Genomic DNA, 21,904 nt, shown 5'->3' with positions numbered 1-21,904 from the left:
GTTTTGTTGCAAGAATAGACGCACATTGCATATTGTACTTATTGGCGTCTTTTTTCACAGTGAGTAACATTATACTTCTAAAATAACACATTTAGTTCCTGTAAGTTGTCAGCCGCTGGAGAGTCTCAAGCAGTGTCGGGGGGCTCAGCAGATGAACTCAGGCTGCATTCCTATAGCTGAGAAACCTGACGGCCACAGGGACTAACTGAGTGCAGTTAGGAACGTTGTAGAGATGCACCCTGTTTGGAGTTTGTGTGACTGTATCTACAAATTAAGAAGTGCCTAGTTAGCTTCCATTTTTGGATATATAAAGAAGGGAAGTGTTCACCATATGATTAGAAACACGGACAGTTTTTTCGTAACTTTTTTGTAAGTTCTAATGGCAACAAAGCAGATTTTGATCATTTAATTTCCCTTTAAGTTTTGAACGTACCCCTAACACTACTGAACAAAAGCATTTGTCCAAGAGCGGTAAAGAGAAGCTACAGTTTCCAATTTTTTTATTTTATTTTTAAAAAAAAATTAGAAAGCTGCATATCTGCAGAAGTTGTTGCTGCTGTTGATGTGAACACTCTTGCCAATGAAGTTTATAAGCACAACTTTCCCAGCACGCCACTATGGGCAAAGACAATTGAGGTGAGTAGTGAATGTCTTTGCTCTAGTCTGATATTTGTAGATGTAAGTTGTCTTTACTAACCTTGCTACTAATAAGAGAAACAAAAATATTTATGTTGCTATGAGTGTAGCAGTTATCATAAAGCCTTGTTTTCTTGTGCTGTGGTTGCTTGTTGAAGTTAGAGGGATACTTAAACTGTAGTCTTCTCCTGAAAGTCTTGACTGTTGCATCAGTAAGAGTTAAGTCAATGTCAAGAGGAATGCTTACCAGGAATAAAAGAATATAAAAAATTATATTTTTAAATTAAAAAAATATTTTCATGTATTTTGAAAGAATTTAATTAAATAGCTTGGAGGCATGCCTTCATTTTGTAGTTATAGTTGAGCTCAGTAAAACACAAGAAAATATACTGTATTTTTTGGTGGGCTTAATAGATAAAATGTTTTAGGGATTCTGTCCCTTTTCCAAATTATTTGGAGAAGAACTAGGTAAAATTGGCTTCTATTTTAAGAATTGAGGGGCAAACTAGGCATGTAGTTTTGCCTGGATTTAGTTAGAAATTACTGTATAGGTTTTTCTTTTAATCTGCTCTTACAGTTTTACAACATGACAGTAAAAGATACTGAATTTATTTAAGATACCAGCATAAATAAGACTTAAATAGGTGGCTAAAGGTTAGCTGCTTATTCAGCACTCCGTGATAAAAGCCTATGTAATAGTTTAAAGTTTTATATGGGAAAATATAAATATGCAGATTAGAGTCAGTAAGACCTTCTTTAAATTTATTGGGAAAATAGCAGCCTTTGTCTAGTTTCTGTGGGCAGTTATGTTACATTTGCTATATAGATATCCCTCAAAATATGCAAGGAGACGATTTCTTTGTCTAGCTTATAGTTACTTGATCGTTATCCTTCTCCTCCAGGCCCTTTAGTATGTTGTCCTTTTAGTGTTGCTTAAAATTAGTCTAGAGGAACTTCTACCTGTGTAATTGGTTCATGCCACAAACTTAATTCTTTCTTATCTGAACAGAAGTAGTTCTGCAGAGTAGAGCTTTAAGCCATATAATTATCTTTTAGGGATTTTTACTCAGCGAAAACTAAAATGAAGTACATTTTACAGGATGCATTGGTAGTGAGCTCCTTAGAGTTAAAACACACAGTTTGGACCTGAAAAAATTACTGTGTTAACACTTGAGCTATTTTCCTGTCAGATATTTTGTCTTTTGAGAAAATCTAGTATTTCTTCACCTAGTTTGGATATGATAATTATTTTTTTATGTACAAAGAGTTCATATGTGAATAATGATTCTTTATTTTGAAGAAATAACTAGTTGGTATTTTGATGTGATCTACTGAAAGAACCACTACACCTCTTGTGAAAGTGATTAGATAAAAACCTCAATACTAAATGTAAATGCTAGCACAAGTAGTGGTGTTGATTCAAATTCAAAGCAACCGAATGTATGTTTGCATTGTATCATTTGCCAAGGTAGAAAAGAATGAAATTATTAGGTCAAATGGGAGATTAGGTAGATTTTTGCTAAATGAAGCATATAGCAGTGAAAGTAAGAAGGGTAGTTTGGTCTGAAAGATGACTGGAGAGTTTCATAGAGTTTACAACACTCAAAATTCTTCTATTTTTTTCCTTATTCAGGGCATAACACTGAAAGAATTTGACAGATTATCTTTTGATATGATTTTGATGAGTCCTCCCTGCCAGCCATTTACAAGGTAGATATAGCACACTTTGGAGAAAAGTGCAGTTGTTACAATATGTACTGTTAAAGGAGAAATGTTTTCAAGAGTGATGCTATGTGTGGTTCACCCGAGTATCTTTCTCTTCCTAAGCAACAATGTTGTCGCCCTACTCACCGTGAGATTTACTGAAGTGGAAGAAATGCAGCAATTTAAATCTTAATTCTTCATCAGATTTCTTGTGATGTATATTTTAATTCAGTTGAAATTAATTGAGCTTCTTGCAGCACCTATTTTGCATTGTGTATTGTTCCTCTAACAGTGAAATTCAACGATTTTGCTGTTTCAGAGTGCTTCCTTTCCCTTTAGATATCAATCTAATCTTTCCCTGAGGAAACTCCAGGAGGAGGATTGGAATTTCTCACTTCTGCCTGAGACTAAGAGTATAATCTCTTTTTATTTGTCCTTTGAAAATTGCACATGCACACAAGTAATTTATTCTGAGGAATAAACTTTTCAGTTTAATGTTACAAAATTGGTTACAAAGTTATGTGGAGCTCAATCCTGCAAAATGGTGAGCACTGGGGCTTATAGAAATAATTTAATGTATTCAGTATAAAATAGCTCAATATTCCCAGGAACTTCACTGGGTTTTTTTTTTCTTTTGTTCTCTCAGAGCCAAGTATGTACAAGGGGTTTGCTGGACAAGATCAGAATATTAAACACTTTGCAGACTGGGGTGTGGGTTTCATTACTGAATGCTTTTGATTTTCACCTCGCTGTGAGCTGATGGATTCTGGGGCAGAGTTTCATTTCCTTAGAGCATTTCTTAGAACACTGCCTCTGTGAGCAGGTCGTCATGTCTGTACACGGTGCTTTTGCAGAATTCATTTTTTGAAACTCAGAGCAAAAAATGTCACTATTGTGTAGAAGAATGTAAGTGAAATGTCAGTCTGCTCCAAGTAATATGCAGGTGTTTCTTTGTTCTTTCTTAGAATTGGCCTGCAAGGTGATGTATCCGATCCACGGACAAAGAGCTTTCTCTATATCCTTGATATTCTCCCAAGGTATAAATGAACTTCTACCTCTGTTCTTAAGCCTTTGTTGTAACTAAACTGTATTTCAGTGAGACAAGTAATCTATAATGTTTTACAGATACTACTAGCATTGTGTTGTATTACTTATTTGTTTTCACATGTTCATATGTAACTTACAAATGTACTTTACTAATGCTGTCATCATGCCATAATTACTGGATATGCCTTCACTGTTTGGTTTTCTTTTTATTGTGTGTCTGTTTAAACTGTGGCCATATGATAAATGAAAAAAATTTGAGTTATTTATTTTAAGTTCAACATCAAACTTGCACTGACTTTATTTAGAAGCAGGAGTAGGTAATATAACAGTTCGCTAATGGGCATTGTGGAAACATGAAAATTGTTTGAAATACCCAGTTAAAAAGGTCTGGCTTTTTTCTTTTTTTTTTTTTAATGAATGGTGTCTGCACAGAAACTGGTATCAGCAACAGGCTTTCTTTCAAGCTGTTGTTCCCACTGGGAGAAGAGGGTCTTCATCCTTCTTCCAGAAGCAGCTTTTTTGCAGCCAGCAGCATTAAATGGGACCACCTCTTTGCCCTGATCATCAGCAGACAGAGAACACAGACAGAAGGGCTGAGTGGCTTGGCTGGGATCACCTAAGAAATCTATGCCGGAGAACACAAAACAGAACACAATACAGGTTCTGTAGCCTAGTAAGTTAGAGAATTAGTAGGTAAAAAGAAAAATTATTATTACTCTCTTGCTTCTAGCAGAGGCACAAAAATAGATAGTGTGGGTTTACAAAAGCTACAAAGGATGTCTTTTCTGTAGTAAGGAATGTAATTCAATCATCCAGACTGACCTTTCCAAATGGTAAATTAAAAACAGCAGATATTGTGTAAGTTAATAATTTGTCAGAAGAATAGTACCTTTCTTATCCTTAAGGGAATCCTGACCTCAGTATTCCTTTCTGTTAAACTGAGATACAGTTAAGAGGCTGGCTGCTTTTGGGGCACTGTTGAGCATTAATATGGAAGTGTTACTTCCCAATTGCTGTGAAATGAGTTGGATAAAGGGCAGAGGCTTTTCCTTCTCAAAACCAAAGCTTTAGACACTGCAGGACATATGTCTTTCATTATGACGATGAAAAGGAGCTGGGCTTGGCTGTGACACTTTATCTTAGCACCCCATGAGACACTGTTGATGTCCCTTATCTCCCTTGGGCAGGTTGTTTCTTGAGGCAATACTTAATGTAAGCAGTCTGTAATATGTTAAAATTGGTGGCTTCTGCAGAGTTTCTCAGTTACAATAGATTTATGTTTTACTGAGATAGTGTTTGTGTATTTTTTGGATATGACATTTTTGCCAGATACTGAGTATGGAGTATTTCAGCCCAAAAAGGGAAATTCTTAATATAGGAATCACATTGCATTCTAAATCCATACGGCATGCATTCAGTTTATGGAAGTGATAATTTCTCATCCCTTGGGTGTTTCTACCTTATGTTCAGCCTTTTATAATGAAATGTCACTGAAACGAGGCTCAAATATTAGAGAAATGAAAGGACAGTTTCAGAGTCTGGAGAGACCTGGGAAATCCTTGGAGCACCCAGCCAGCAAACAAAGTCTGACCCAAATGGTCCGGATACTGTCTGTTTATCGTGTCCAAACTGTAACCCAGGGAAATCTAATGCTGAGACATCAAAGTGCCACTTTTACAGACACATTTGTAATGTTAATACCTGCAAGGACTTAACACATACTCTTTGTATAGTGATTACTCTGTCTTGTGATCTGTTGATCCTGTATGAGCTCTTGCATTTCAGGCTATGCTCTGGATTCATTACTTTAAAAATAAGTTTCATAGTAGGTGATGATGATATTGAGTGTAGGTAAACATATTGGCAGGTACAGTCTCCAGTCCTCTGCAGGGAATTTGACTGCTACTGCTTTTTTCAGTTCAGTATTATTTTTATTCACTATTATTTTTAGTATTTTAAAGTTTGACATCGTATCTTGTATATTTTCCAATTTCTTGTGAAACGCTGTAATTCTTTAATTCTTCATATGAATGTCTTTAATTGATGGCAGTTAAGAACGTGCTAAAGCAGATTTTGCAGTGATTTGTAGCAGTGGAAGTCCAAAGCCACTTTCTGACTTAAATAAGCATGGAGCTGCTGTCTGGTGGCATTAGTATCCTGTTTCTATACACTGTCCTGAGATCCCACTGTATGGCAGACATACTGTGTCTACATTAGCCTTACTGGAGAATTAATAAGTGCCAGGGAATGTTCCCAGAGACTTGAATCTGAATAATCTGTGCTTCTAAATTGTTAGAATAGTCCCTGGCACAGTTTGGGCATGTTCCTTGCTCCAGAGATTTAATATGCTGTTTTTGGAATGAGCCTATTTCCAGACCTCTGCAATGATCTTGCGAAACCTCAGGCGCCTCCTTCCCCTCCCTCCCATCAACATGAGAAAGTTAATTATAGAAAATTGCGAATATCTGCAGTTTGAGCTCTAAACATGTTGCATTTCTTAAAGCAATTAGATGAATACTGATTCTGATGTGTTATCACTAAAGTTCTTGTGACATTTTGATATTGATTTCGGGTTTAAGTGCTTTAAAACATATTTCTCTGTTCCATGGCTAAATAGTCATCTTTTTTCCCCAACAATTATCTTTCCTATGACAAACTCAATCTGTTGGGTAATAATGTGCTTTAGGAAATGACAAGGGTAAGCGTTTTCAGAAGCACACACATGAGCTACAGGAGGGTACAGCAGTCCATCTGAACATGAGTGGTTTTTGTTGTTCTTTATAAATACCAGCAGCCTGCGTTTTTAATTCAGTTGGGAATGATTTGATCTATACAACCTTGGAAGTTCAGACACATTTTTTTAAGGATGCTAAACTTTAACAGCTAGCATGATCTGGAAATACTTTGATCTTTCTTGTAGCTAAACAAATCTGTGGATGGATATACTTTAGTTTACAGCTTGTAACTCTGATTTGTTGATTTTATTTTTCCTTGCAGGCTCCAGAAGTGTCCAAAATACCTACTTTTAGAAAATGTTAAAGGATTTGAATCCTCTTCTGCGAGGTAAAGTCTAATTTATGCAGGTTTTAGTTTTTAATAAAGAACATTTTCTTTAGAAGGGGAAGGCAGGATTTCTATTTCCTAGACTTTAAGTTAACAGAATAGAGTGAGATGGGACAGCTAGCATCTGTGGGTTAAAAATTAATGTTTTAATTTGGGAATGAAAATTTTAGGTTGTGAATGAAACTTGCTAAATAACACATTATTTCTCTAAGCAGATAAATATGTTATAACAAGTTGAATCCATTGGTTTTATTCAATGATCCTATGTCCTTTAGAAACAGTCAGTATTAATTTTCAGAGAGAAAAATAACAATAGGTAAAACACTCAGATGTTTGAGGTTTTTCTCCATGACAAGAGCTTCTGGTATCTTGTGTTAAGATCAGAGTAACAGTGTAGGGGCTTTCTTCAGTACCTTTGCTGATAGTAGATTATCACTGGTTCAGGGTTGCCATCAAATGGTTCAGAGATTTAGTATGAAGACTGTGCCCAGAAGGAAGTAGTGAGCTATTTGTGGTGTTTTTCATGCCCTGTTTTATAATTCACAATAAAGAAAATGTCTTGCCCTCTGATTATTTTCCTTATTTACACACTGTAAGTAATCTCCTAGAGATGGGATGTTTTTTGAAGGAGTATTTGTGTGAGATACCTGTGAATGTGTAAGAGTAATTTTTGGCTACTGGACTTTATGTTGTCTCCTCAAGTTCAGAAATGGATGATTTCATATCTGTAATTCTCTGTCCAGTTCTTTCACTGAATGTGCTGAATGTCTTGGTACCTAATTGCATTTAACGTGTTTTTAATTCAGAATAAAAAAGGGCCTAAAGGTTGTATGAAGGGAGTAATTGCTTTTTTTTCTTTCCACTGCCAGAAGTGAACTTTTGCAAACACTAGCAACATGTGGATTTAAATATCAAGAATTTCTCTTGTCTCCAACCTGTGTAAGTACTAAAATTGCTCTAATGATATTTAACTGTTCAAACTGCACTGAGCCCAAGAGCATTTGAAAATTACCTGTTGAATTAGAAAAGAGAGTCATGCCTAGAGCTGATACTCTTGAATGGGAGAGCCATCTGGCATGACTTCTGATTTCTCAGCAGTATACTGGCATAATCATACTGCTGTTATTGTTCAGATCCTGGTCCCATGTTGCTTTGCTACCATTTGATACTTTTTAAGGAGGCATGAATTTACAGCATGACCAGGAAGGTGGTTTTCCCTGCAGGAGCCTCATTGCTTTAGAAGTGCTGATGCCTGTGGATTTCCCCGCACAGAACATGTGACTCTGTCATTTGTGGGAGGAGGGGCTTTGTTTGTGTGTTTCCCTGGGCAACCAAAAGAAGAGTCGAGAGAGGTTTTGGATTGTGCAAGACTGAATAGAATCAGTGAAGTACTGAGAAAAGTTGACAGAGGGTAGCTTGAAAACCAGTTGTGGTGCATTTGTTTCTCTGTTAGATGTCTTTATAATTTCTTATTCAGAAAGGCAAGGAGTCACCTTTTTTGCTTTTTTATAGAAAACAAATAGTACTCGTCCCAGGAAGTCACAATACATGTAATTTTTCTTCTTACCTCACATATGAAAGTTTGCTTACATTTCTGTTCATTTACAAAGTCAAAATCATGACGTACAAAGAATAATTGCCTACTTGTTTCCTTGAAAATATCTAGGTATGGAAGTTTTAACTGTTTAGATATTATCAATTAATACCGATATCTCTGAAGGTGCAAAATATATTAGTGTGTCATAGTTCTATTTACTATATATAATGGCAGTTAACTTTTATGATATTATAGGTGACTTTTTCTCTGACATGGACTAAAAGCTTGTGGATTTTGCTTACAGCTTGGCATTCCGAATTCTAGGCTGCGATATTTTCTAATTGCAAAGCTTCACCAAGAACCATTTTCCTTTCAGGCTTCTGGTCAGGTGAGTCTGTTAGGGTTACTTGAATTTGCTTTGTTTCATGAAGACTGAGGGTTAAATTTTCAGTTTAGTGGCGTGTGTTGATGAATAGAGAGATGGATAATTGATATTAACAGAAAAGTTAAATTCTATCTCTTTTTTTCAGCCTGGATACTGAGTTTTCTAATGACTGAAGTGCATGTCAGTGGCTTAGATGGCTTTAAACAGCTGGGGGAACAGTGGCAAATAGTGGGCTAGAAAACAATATATTGTGCTACCTTTTTCACACCCTTAGAAAAGTCTTCTTGCAAAAGCAATTATTTGCAATTGTTCCTGACATCATTGCTGGTAGGTCAGCAAATCTTGATGCTAACATTTTTTCGAAATCTTCATGAAAATAAGATTAATCAGTTACTCGCTTTATTCTGAGCATCTCTGATGGAATTCTTAGTCACTGCACAGTTGACTGTTGAGTTGTTTATCAAATGCAGTTCTCTAATTTATTTTCTCACAATTTCTTCTTAGATATTGACAAGATTCCCAGGTCAGGATCTGGAAGACTTATTCAAAGACAAAGTCGCTGACAAAGTGGGTGAAGCTGCTACTTCCTTGTCTTCTGAAGAGAAGACTCTGAATCTAAACATTGGTCCTGATTGCAGCAGCAAGAAGAGTTTACCAAAAGAGGCCTTTCTTTTTAAGCTTGAAACACTAGAAGAAATGGAAAGGAAACGTGATCAGGACAATGATACCTCTATTCAAATGCTAAAAGATTTCTTGGAAGAGGAAAATGAAGAAATGAGTCAGTATTTCTTACCACCGAAGTCCTTACTGCGCTATGCTTTCTTGTTAGACATTGTTAAACCCACCTCCCGGAGATCTACTTGCTTTACAAAAGGGTAAGTTGCGAAGAAAATATCTTGCTGAATCAAGTCCTGAAATTTTAAGTGTATTTTTGCCTGTGTTCTGTAAGAACAAGGAGAGCAATTCCATCAAAAAACCCCAAGCCTCTGAAGAAACCTCTCCTTATATGGTGTGCTTCCTGGTCCAGTAGAATGCCGGCATGAGAAGCTGCCTGGCAGAACATCATGTGCCTACTCCAGAAAGGCATTCACACAAGACAGTGCCATTTGTTGTTGACCTTCACAGAAGCTTAATTACCCCTGCGGAAATATGATTCCAGTAGACTGATATGGTACTGATTCATTAATGAATTTCTTTATATTGCTCAATGAAGTTACAAAGTGTCATGCATGACAGATCCATTCCTCATTAAAGCTGTCTCTGCTGTACAGTTTATTGATTTCTTGGATTTTTCAGCTGTGTAGGTCAGAATAGCTGTGGATTGGCCATCTGTCATAAAACCAGTTAGGCTGCTGTGTTACAAATCACATTTGATGGAGCAGAACATCAGTGCTTTTCTGTCTAGTAGTTTTCTGATTTGTACCTTGCAATTTTAAGTTTGACTGCTAGAGGTTGATGAGTGTTCTGAAACCCCGCAGACAGCCGGTCTGGAACTTTTACACTGAACGTATTTGTATTGGAAAATGCCAGTTGGAGCCTGGAAGTTAAATGTTAATATAGGTGAATTTTTCAAATCAGATTGATGTTTTTAATTCTCAGAATGTTTCAACAAAATGGCTTGGTTGATGAGCTAAACCTAATTATATTTTTTTTAATTAATAGAAATTAGACTGCCAGATTGACAGAGTCGCTGCATATTTTCTTATTTTAACTTCTTGACAATAAAGAAGCTGAGAAGAGCAAGAATTTCAAAAGTTCAAAATTTGTGCAACAGGAAAGCCTTTCCCTGTCTCACATTGACACTTGCCTTTTCTGCCCTTGCTTCTTTGAGTTGTCGGGGAGTCAGCATCTCATGGGATCTGTTTCTTAACTAGAGTAGTCAAATAAAAGCCTTAAGCCAGAATGATGTCTTATGTATCTCATACATGCCTTAAGTGTCATCAAAAATAAATTGGCCACTTGTGGTTTCACTAGAATACATCGTGATAGTTTGTGGTCACATTTATCAAATCATACTGAAGGAGGCTCCTGAGTAGTTAACACGAAGTCTTTATATATAGCGGTGGGAAATCTGGCCTGGAACGTGACTGTTGCCCTCCTGCTGCTGTGGAAGGAGCCAGGCCGGAGAGCTGTGGTAGTCCTTCTTGGCTCGAAACGTAAGAATCTGGTTTACTGGCTTTGTTCCCTTTTTTTAAGAGCCTTTGGGAAGGAAGGTTTCCAATGTGGTTCTCAATGTGGTCATACCATTTACAGCTCTGCATTAAGAGAAAGATTATAATGACATCTCAGGCTTCATCCAAGTCATTTTCTGAGGCCAAGAATAAGTTCCTGCTGCATGTGTTCTAGGAGTTGTGGTTTTATGTTTCTCTGAAGCATGAGATTTAGGAAAGAGGGCCCTGAATGGAGAACAGCAGCTCTCCAAGTAGTACAGAGAGTTCCCCCTCCTAAGATGCCTGTCTGATGTCTGTCTTGTAAGTCACACTGACCATCAGCTTTGAGACTGGGTGCAAAATTTCCCTCCGTTCTGATTGGTTTTCAGGTATTTCCAGCAAGGTTTGTGTGATGAGGATAATCTGGGTATCCCTCCTCTGGTCTTTGCTAATTCAGGGACCTCAAACACTGATACTTTGTCACTGTTTTTTGCCTTTCTGCCTTTTTCATACCAGTATGTCTTCTGAAAGGCTCTGGTGGAGTATAGGGCAAAATGTATAATGGCAAAATGATGGCCTGTGATGCACAAGAAATTGAGCAGATGATCCTGTGTTCACTTCGACCTTGGAGTCCTAGGCAACTGGAAAATGATTGCTGAGTTCCTTGAGACTACAAACACCGTCATTTCCCTTAGGAGTATGTTTGTGGTGACTGAAGTTGTGAGAGGAAATTGCCCATTTTAAAGGGCAGAGAAAATGGAAATGACTTCTTAACTATAATAATTCTGGACTTACTTGTAAATTCTTGATACACTATTGACAAGAGAAGCAACACTTTATAAATAGTGTAATATTAGTTACAGAAACTCTCTCTAGCATTGCGGAAATCAGCTTTTTGTTAGTCATAATACAAGGCACAGTATACCTAGAAATAATATATTATGTGTATGAAAATAACAGGGTTTTTTTGAAAGTTTACAGAAATAGAGGGGGGAAAAATCTTGAGTCAGGCTGTAATTTCTTAAGCCAACTTCTTTCATTATAACTGGTAATGAAATGTCAGAAAATCAATACATCATTTATTACTGTGGCAAAAATTCCCATCTTTAGTTATGTTCTATGTCTGAGGTTGGAATGTTAATTTTTCCGTAGTCAGCAGCTGCAGTAATAATTAATTCAGCTAACATTGGCCATCTGCCCACATTTGTGTTAAAAAACCAACACCTCCCCTTCCCCCAAACCACTTTTATGACAACTGGATCATTTTTGGGAGGGAGTTCTATACTCTAGTGACAATTATTTAGACTAGAGTATTTTATATAACATGGATCCTATTAAAAGATTATTTTTCCCCCATAAAACTCTAAAATACCACTTTGAAATTTATGCTCATCTGTTTCTTTTAGCTCAGATATATTCATGTGAAATATGATCAGATGCTATATAAGGAGATCAGGATTCCTCAGTGCTATGTGTGTTGCATTGTTAAACTTGGTATTAGGGAATTTTCAGAATGCAACTAACCAATTGAAGGTGATGCATTTACAACACAGTTCAATTCCATGTATTTTTAATCTGCATCAGTATCTAGGGCCTTTTGTTCTGATCCTAAGGAAAATTTGGAAGCACTTAATAAAGTGTTGCTCTCACTGATATTGGCAGAACTACTCCTAAGTTTTTTCCAGCTGAAGAAGAAATTCTCAGGATTGAGCCATGCTGGGTCATTGTGTCTGTGCTGAAGGGAGAGTATTCCTTTACTCATTGGGGGATTAGAAAGGCTTGAAACAGAAATTGTTCCAGTGCCTTGCGTTAGAATGGGTCCCAATTGGAGCAAAAGATCTTTATAATTGTCTTTACAGATGTGCAGATAAAACTGGAGCATAGCATTTGTTAATGATTGATGCAGACCACTCCCCTCTAATGCAGGGGATCTTCTGAAGTCCCTACACTGTGCAGAAGCCATATGGCGACTTGACTCAGCCTCTTTGTGTTCAGGACATTCAAACACTATCGTAGTCAGACCAGCAGAGCATGTTTCTGAAAGCCTATAATTATGTTTAAATGATAGCCTGGGAGAGACTACAGAGTAAACATGCAATCAACCACAAAGCATCCAAAAAAGCTGTTGTATGGTTTTAGAATGTAAGTTTGCTCACTGTTTAGTTGGATTTGTTTTCTTTCTTTCTTCTCTTTCTTTCTTTCTTTCTTCTACTGTTCTGTATAGATGCCTGGCCATCTCCCATCCCTTCCCTTTATGGAAAATCCACAAGCAACCAAAAGTTAAACCTGACTGAACCACTTTGTGCCTAACAGATTGATATAAAAGCTAGAGGCTCCCACTAATGATCCTCCTTTGGAGGATCATTATAAAGATAAAGAGAGCTCATTTGAACCCCTAGGACCATTTGGCCTTTAATGTGTTTTGTCTTCATGTAAAATTGGTTCACACAATGTAGATGGCCCTTTCTGATGATACTGTGCTTGAATTCCTTGACCTCATATAGTCACCTTGTTGACTCATGTAAGGCATCAGTGTGGATAAATCCTGGTGTGGTGTTTGCAGGCTCATCCCCAGAGAGCGTGTCCAGAGGCTGCCGCACTCCAAGAGCTGGCATTGTTAATACCAAGGCCTTTTGTTTTATCTACCTATGAGGTTATTTGTTAGTCAAGGCAAAGGAACCTAAGTAACCTCCCTGCATCTGCAGTTGTCAGTACTATGAGGTCTGATGAAAATATTAATTTAAGCTTGTTACTGTTTTTGTTAAGGTATGGACACTATGTAGAAGGGACAGGCTCAGTTCTGCAGACAGCAGTAAGTGTACAGGTAAGAATGTATAGACTAACATGAGATTTGGTTTTAAAACTTGAGATTTGTTTTAAAACTGATATGATACTTGTTTTAAAATTTAGGTTTTTTTCTGTCTTCTACTTTGTTATTCTGAATATTATTTTAAAAAAAGCTTTTAAAACTTCATTTTATGGCAGCTGAGTTTCCAATTGATTTTTATTCTGTGTTCCTAAACAACAGTTTATTTAAATCAAAATTATATGTGTATCTCTCTGTGTGAGGAATATGAGCTGCTATTATTTTATTAACTGTAGTGTCATACAGAGGTTTCACAGGAGTATGTGAAAACATTAAAAATTACTAATTCTATGGATAAACTACAGTGCAGTGTCATGAATCTAGGGCCATTTTTTGTACAAGATGATCCAGTAAACATTGTTAAATGTTTAACATGTTTAAATTTCAAAAGTATTATTTATCTGGGAAGACATAGTATTTTGAAAAGTTCTACTGTTGATACTAAGCTAACCACAAAGTGGTATTTTGGCGTTGAAGGAGGTAATAATAAATACATCAGTGAATCACCATTCAAAGATCCTTTTCACAAAGCCTGTTTTGTACACAAGCATGGCCTTCTGCACTTCTGTGCTGTTCACTAGCATTGTATGGCATTTCTAAGCAGAAGAAGAATGCAGCTTTGGAATTCAGGATAATCTCAAAGTGAATGTATTAAAACAGCTGCACCTATACAGCTTAATTTGTGTGGATGGTCCGCTGTTGATTTATATTAAGTCACTATCCCGTCATTAACAAATGTTTATAGTCCTTTGATTGCCTCATTGTAACTGGAGGAAGAAATGATGAATGCCCTCATGGCCACATTGATTTCTTTCTTGAGCGTCCATGTGTTGAAAAGTTCGCTGCAAAAATACCGCACAAATTATACTTTCAAGCAAAATGTGCTATTGTTTTGGGCACTGTGAAGAAATATTCTGTTAATCTGTGACTGTTAAATTTTGCACATTTGACCTGCGTCGGTGATATCTGTTGTTTTGTATATTCTTCATAGCTTGAATCAGTGTTTAAACACATTAAGAAGTTACCAGAAGAAGAGAAGCTTATGAAATTGTCAGCGCTAAAACTGAGGTACTTTACCCCAAGAGAAATAGCAAATCTTCATGGATTTCCTCTGGAATTTGGTATGTACTTCAAAAGTACCTGTTTTCTACATCATTCTTCAGAAATGCCAATGTAGTTTTTTTTACTGGGAGGTAATCCATGCTTTTTATTTTGCTTATTTTTCCCCACACTGCTCAGTTCTTATGATTGGTTCTTGTTATTTGGCTAACTCTGAATTTCCACTAGTTTTTTGCATTTTATAAGAGCCAGCTTCTATTTTTAGGTTTATCTTCATAACTAAGAAAAAAGTTCTGGCATGAGAAATGTTCTGTTGCTGAATGGCAATGAAAGAATACCTTTGTTTAAAGCTGAAACTATTTACTCAGCAGCCAACATTACTCACAACTGTGGTAAGTCAACATATCTTGCCAGTTTAGGAGGTCTTTTAGTGGTTTTTAGCTGCTTGCTTTCTCCCTTCCACACATTTGCAGCTGCTGGCAGAAAGGGAATTTCAGAAGATAACAGATACTTCTCTGTTCAGGAATAACCAAACTCTTCAATTAATGATCTTTTAAGTCATCTCTATTTTCTAGAAAAGGCAGTCCTAGCCCTAGGTCAACAACTTCATTTTCTGTTTTTGTGAAGAAGAGGGAGTCAAGGAACCAGACTCACCAATACCAGTATATCGGACACGGGTCAACCCGAATTAAGCCTGAAATAAATTCACCTTGTAAAGAAAAGCAGGCAAGGAAGTGTAGCTGTTGCTACCTGCTAAGGAGCTTGGCCTGCTGGCGTCACGTCAGATCAATTTATTGTCTCTCAGCAACACAAGCATCAATAAAATAAGACACTACTGACCTTGAGTGATTTGTTGTATTTTTCTTTGACTTCCTCAGTGGCTTATGAGTTCTGAGGAGTGCTAATAGTTTTTATATATTTCTTTCTTTTGCGGTTTTAGTTTTTCTGACTTATTACTGACTTATATTCAAAACTGCTACATTCCAAGAACATTATCAAAGTGGCAAAGTCAAACATTAGAGTTGCCAGCACTTTGAATGCTGTGTTTAAAAGTATTTGGAGGAGTGCTGTGTTGAAATACATGGCAACATGCAGGATTTTTCATAGCCTCTCTTCTTTAATGATTTGTTCTTTTTGTAGACAGCCTTTTTCTTAGCATGGCTATGTTCCATATTGATGTAAGCTGATGTAAAGGAACTTGAGCTCAACAGGGCTGGATTTGACTTGCATAGGTTTATCATGCTGTTCAAGCTCTCTTTTGAGCACAGAATTGCCCATTTTATCTTTTTTTTTTTAAATACAGCCTGCATTTTGCATTTTCCAAATGTTAAATCCGTCTTTGCAACATCACTGAAAGGTGTAGTAGGGTTAATACTGCTTGTATTTTACAGGGGGAGAACCAGAACAATGGAGAAACTTATGTTTGGAAGATGTCATTAATTTAGGGTGATTGGTTTGCAAAACCTGAATGTTACTATTTTGAAACTGCTTGGAATGATGCCATGCTTTCTGTAGTCAGAGCTCATCTTCAGGGACAGCTGTGAAGTTCAATATTTTTGCAAACCAGAACTGAACTCTCAAAACAAATCAGGTTTCTGAATTTGAGGAACATCCAGATCATCACCATCTACAAAGTGCTCATTTAGCAAACCTGTCTTTTTTTTTTTTTGACCTGGGAACTGCGAAGGGAGGAACAGGGACAGGTTCCACCTCTGAAGGCAGTACCTTTCTGCCTTAATCATCGGATTTTTTTTACAGTTCTTGCAGTTCCCTGTCTCGCTATTTTACTTTTCCAACTCCCACAACACATAAACCAAGCCTCTCATCCAGTGGGTTCCTCTCACGTATACTCCTGATTCATGGGCAGATCATTCTTTTCCCAATGCGCTGAGTCACAAGTCTGACATTTCTTTCCTTTGTGTTTAATCTAAGACATTTCCCAGTTTGTACTTTTTAAAAGTGTTACTCAGCGCTAAGCTGATTGAAATTTTTGCTGAATTTAGGTACTATAAGTTACTTTTGAAGATTTGCAAACTATGGGGTTTTTTTTCAAAGTTGCTATATTTACAGCTACAGCCAAGGGTGTTTTTGTGACAGCGTCATTATTGTGAAGTGTGGTATTTTCAGAGAGAAATGTGCTATAATTTCTCTGTTCCTGTGTTCTGTAGTGACAGCAACATTTGGGGTGAAATTTTCAACAACAGAAAGCTTGGAGATGTACCCATTGCAAATATGTTTTTGATCTAAGATGCTAAAGAAAGAGATAACTGTAAGCTGAAATGAAGTGAAGAGAGTGTCAGGAGGCTTTGTAACAGATGCTGTTACTAGCTGCAGCTACGGTATCGTCAGGAGAAACATGATTGGGTTTAAATGGTTCTATATTTTAACAAGTTGATGGCCTTTTCCAATACATGAGGTCCAGAGTTAAAATAATTGTTCTTAACATTAACAGATTTATTTGTGCTCTTAACATCTAAATGCATAAGTAGTAATTGCACTATAGGTCAATGAAATACTGCAGTCGTTTGTCTTAGTCACTACTGTGGGTCCCTCAGCAATATCATTAAAAGTATCAGAGCACTCTTGCACCTGCGACCTGCTTTCACGAGGGTCATGTCAGGATGCCTTTTCCATTTTTCCTGTTAGTGATGTATATAAGCTATTAGGAAACAAATGGCAGCCTAGTGGAAAGCCAGCACAATGTGGCAGTGTGTGTTGCCAAGACCACAACAACATCAAGTAGCATGCATGACCAAAATGATACCGTGAGCACTGTGCAGCAAGTGCCAGCGTACTAAGAGTTGTTCAATCTGTCCTTCTGATGTAGGCTCCTCTTGATCCGAGAAGATAGAAGGTGCAAGACAATGTTAACAGGCAGATGGAGGAGGCTTGGGATAAAGGTAACAGTGAGCCCTGAAAGGCTTTCAGTTGCCAAGAGAGAGAAGGAGAAACTCCGAAATTTTCAGTGTTTAGATAAGCTTCTTGGGGTATAAGTGCATGTGCATATGTGTGTGAGCATAAGCACACATTTTTATATACTCTTTTAAAATGTGTGGATTCTGTACATTATTCAGTGATTTAATTTGAAAACTCCATCTAAGGAAGCGTGTGTGGGAGTACAAGTGATTGTTCCAAAGAGAGCAGAACGGTTGCCCAAATGCGAGTGCCAGGAAGCTGGGCAGAGTGGATGGAGCTGGCAGAAGATGTGTTTACCAAAGCAGTTCACATTTGAGGCATTAATAACTGGCAGAGAAGGATGGAACAACTCCTCCCAGACACCTCCGCCTCAGCTTTCCACCCTTGGCTCAGCAGCGGTCCAGCCATGTTCTCTCCTGAGCAATCCCTGGAAGAGGATTTTTCTGAGGTGTCATGAAAACTGCTGAACATACATATCGCTGCTTGCACACACATTGTGTTTATGCATCAAAGCTACTCTGGCTGGTGGTGACCTTAGGCTCAGAGTTAGGTTTTCTTCTTAGAGAATGAGCAAATAATTAAATGTGATTAAGTCATCAGCTTAGCAAATGACCCTAATGGTTGAACCGCCACTTCTGTTCTCTTTTCACTCAACTTGAAGCAAATGGACTTTAGCTTACAGCTGGAGTAAGCTAGGAGTGCAAGCAAGGACACTTAAAGCACACCAGCTGGCTGCTGGCAACTTCATTCTCACGAGCTTGTTCACCTTTGTATGCTCAATACACAACAGCCCCTTCACAATACCCAGCCCAGTTTAATTTTTTCTGGGCCTCCCTTTTTTCTGCCAGTGTATGTGCTTACCATGTGAAGGGCATTTCAGATGCTGTTTATGTTTCTGGGTGCATTTGACAGGGTCAACATTGAATTACATGGGAGAGCTTCTTGATCACTCACTGAATAAGCCTTGCTCATAGCTTGAGCTGTACTGGTGGTACACTGCACTGCGAGACTCACTTGATTTTGCCTCAACTCGTTAGCGGGGCCTAGACTGGAAGTACAATATAAAGCTCATTGAGAAATGCAGTTTAGTCCATCTGCAGAATCACCACCTTTTCTTTCTGCCGTGGCCATGTTCCTCTCTGGCTGCTCTCTAGAGTGGAGCTCGTTTAGTGTTTTAGGTGCTGCGGTCCTGCCCTGAGGCTGCAGGGTGCTCTCTAATGAGAAGGTACATGAAAGAGAAATGTTTTGGAGCTTCTCGTTAAACCTTAGGGGTGGCAGTACTGCTAACAGAAGAACCAATGAACTGGCTGGGAATATTTTTGTAACTTTGTGAATTTTAGGGAAGGGAAATGAACCCTGCTGCAGTCTGTGCTAACTGCATTCAGTGAAAAAAGGAGTAGACTAAAAGCTAGGAACAAACCCAGACTAATGATGTTGCACTATATGTGTTTTGTTTTAGGCTTTCCTGACAAAGTAACAACAAAGCAATGCTACCGTCTTCTGGGAAACAGCCTCAATGTGCGTGTGGTGGCAAAGCTGATCTCCATTCTGCTTGGATAGAACCTGAATCTGATGAGTATGGACTGGGGACAGAATATACTTCTAGCTTTCAAGAGAAAACTGATGGCAGCTGAACAAAAATCGTAGCTTACCAAAATAGCTGTCCAGTCGTTTTGCAAACCAGTTCTGATATATTTTGAATACCTTGCTTTTATAGTGGATTTGCACTGCAGAGGTGTTTTATTTAAATGGAAGTGTCCAGGACTTAATTGTTGTATTTAAATGTCCTTTTTAGTTTGCAGAATGAAGCATTTACATATACCTCAATGAAAATGTGTAAGACTATTTTATCTTAAAACTGTCTTCTCAGTACAGCGTAAAAAGGCAGAAAATGTCAAAGCTGTTTTAATTAAATGCAGAGACCAGGTTCTACATGTAAAATATCTTCATCTGTAAATATCAGTGATCCATTCTTAAAAGATTTATTGTATATATGCTCTGAAATTTGTATGTGTTTTTTTGTAGCTAATTAAACTAATACATTCAGTATTTTGTGTATGATTTTTAAGAAAACACAGTGTCACCCTTAGTTTATGGTTGTCTTATCCTCTCTAAATACTTGCAGGTTTCTGGAACCCAACTGTATCGGTCTGGAATGGTTTGTTTAGGTGCAGCTGAATTAAAATATTCAAGATTATCACAACCCTGACAATAGCTTGCCTGTTTTTTCTTCTCACATTATCCAGGATAAGATCATTGCTCCTTACCAAAGATCTGCACATAAAAGACACAAAAACATTTAAAAGCTCCATATCTAGGTTCCCATGATATCAGAACTGGAGAAAAAATGATATGGGCTGCTTCTGAAGATTTATTCACAAAACTTGATAGTAGTACTAGGGTTATGAGTGTCTGCTGGGATGAAACCGCTGCACAGGGCCGTCCAGAGTGTCACAGTTGTGTACTGCCTCATAGAGCTGGACTGAATTTTTTTTTATCATCAAGTCTTGTGTGTTTAGTGTCTCTGAAACGATAGAGAAAAGTATGGGAAAACTGAAAGCCTTCTTTAGAAGAAGCATGTGTTCCAGTTGTTATTTCTCCTTACAGTTAAACTTGTATTGGTACATAGAGAGAAAATAGCTTGAGGGAGGAAAAGGTGAGGTGTTACTTAGTGGGCATCAATTAGGGAGCTCATATGTCACAAAACTGAAGGATTTCTTAGATGGATCATAGTTCCTGTGCACCAAAGCAGTAAGTGGTCAAAGTTGCCAGGCCTGAAAAAGGCTGGTTTGGTTTGGTTTTTTATGGGATGCCATAGGAACAGTCATGATGTATCTCATCTAGATTTAGTAATGCAGAAGAAACTAAAGACAAGACAACAGAGCTGCTGTAGAGATACTGCAGCTGTTCTCATCTGCCACAGTCCAGAAAAAGAAAATGAGCTTGGTATTGTTATTTTATGCCATAATTTATCTTATGCTGACTCTTTGTGTATTTCTTCTTCAGTCTTGATTTGAATGCTACTTCTGGACTGTTAAATCAGGAAAAGCTTGGATTGACCTACTTCAGGCTGTCTTATTCCCTATGAGCATTTGGACCACTTGGGCTGTTCCAGCTATAGAAGAGAAATGGAAATGGTTTCTTGTTGAAGAGCTCTGGACTAGGCTCTAGAGATGGATGCTGTTGGCCTCTATCTGTACTTGGTCTCTTCTAGTGCTGCAGTGGCAAAAAAGTACTAGACTAATGTTAGGCTGTGCCTACTGCTAAACTGCAAAGAGCAAGTGTGTTTTTCACAGTGTTGTAAACAGGTAACTATGGTTTGTATGACAGTTACTGCTTAGATTTATCAGCCAGATCAATAATTAGTTCTTGTATGGACTTGTTCTTGGGAGAAACGTGATAAGAAAATCTGTTGGTATGTAACATGAGCCAAACATTGAAATGAAAACAAAGGAGATAAATTTTATGTATAAATTGGTATTTTTTTTTTGCTAAACCATGTAAATAGTCTGTTACCTCACTATAATAATATTTGACAAAATACTGCTATTGAGTATTAGTTTTTAATTCCTTAATCTCTAAAGCATGCTGTAATGATTTATATGCCACTTATAAGCAAGCAATATTAAAGTATAAGTTGAAAGTTATCTAGCTGCATCTAAAACTGATCTAGCAAAACAGCCTGTTACATGTTGACGGTGAATTTTAATTCAGTGTGGTTGTGAAGATGGAAATCTGTTTGCTAATCAGAGCTGTTTCTGAAGGAGATACTTTGAAAGAACAGATTTCAGAGCTGTAAATATATATTTATTTTATCCCTTGCTAACTCTGTAACACCAGTGCAGCTAAATTGAGTGACTGCTTCTTAACCCATCTGTTTGTCTTTAATAGACGATTTGCTGAGCTCTGCTGGGTCGCACCTGCTTGACCTCACTTGGTGATCACGTTGCTTCCTTTTCCGAGCAGTGTCTTAATCATAAGTGCTTTGCAGCCTACATCGGCGCTGCAACTTCAGCTTAAGCATTTTCACAGCAATGAAATGTGATTACAAAAGCAGCCAAAAGGTAAATGAGTGAAGTCTGAACGACAACTTTGGAAATCGAAGGAGATTTCTAGAATCTGATTTTTGGTTTTGTAGCTCACTTATTCTGCACGTCTGGAATTCATTTTATTATCCAAGCAAGATGATATGGTTGCATTACCTCAAACGTGAGAAGCTCTACTGAGGAAAAGAATGTTGTCTTTGGTGGTGCATATTTATACAGTCATTTTTTAAGCCCGTTGCTTGCCTTACAGAATGTCTTCCCTGCATAAACCGCTTTTTATGTGAGGTAATCTAGGAATTCCCTATACTCATGAAGAAACTTGTGTAGCAGTAAAGTTACTAAAATACCATTTGTTTAACGCACTGAGTTTGAATATTTTTTGATACGTGAACTCAAAATTTTCCTGTGGAGGTGCATCTTTCATGCAGGAAATGTAAGACTCCAGCCCAGAAGCTTTTTAATCTCCCCTTTTGGTGACCCTTTCTGGAGGAGTAT

At 37.5% G+C, this 21,904-nt stretch overlaps 1 protein-coding gene across 1 annotated transcript; it reads left to right on the top strand.

Annotated features, from left to right (window-relative positions):
* Nucleotides 1-421: 421 nt before the first annotated feature.
* Nucleotides 422-18,923, top strand: TRDMT1 (tRNA aspartic acid methyltransferase 1; the record flags this gene model as incomplete). Its single annotated transcript, XM_010186142.1, has 10 exons — nt 422-636; nt 2,270-2,346; nt 3,306-3,377; nt 6,385-6,450; nt 7,320-7,389; nt 8,292-8,375; nt 8,877-9,247; nt 13,289-13,346; nt 14,380-14,509; nt 18,823-18,923. Coding segments are annotated over 10 exons (1,244 nt in total), but the record flags the coding sequence as incomplete, so codon positions are not given.
* Between the last annotated feature and the right edge of the window lie 2,981 nt (nt 18,924-21,904).

The sequence above is a fragment of the Mesitornis unicolor genome, unplaced genomic scaffold (assembly GCF_000695765.1).
Source record: "Mesitornis unicolor isolate BGI_N332 unplaced genomic scaffold, ASM69576v1 scaffold35646, whole genome shotgun sequence".
Classification (NCBI taxonomy): Eukaryota; Metazoa; Chordata; class Aves; order Mesitornithiformes; family Mesitornithidae; genus Mesitornis; species Mesitornis unicolor.
This window is presented reverse-complemented; position numbering and strand designations above follow the sequence as displayed.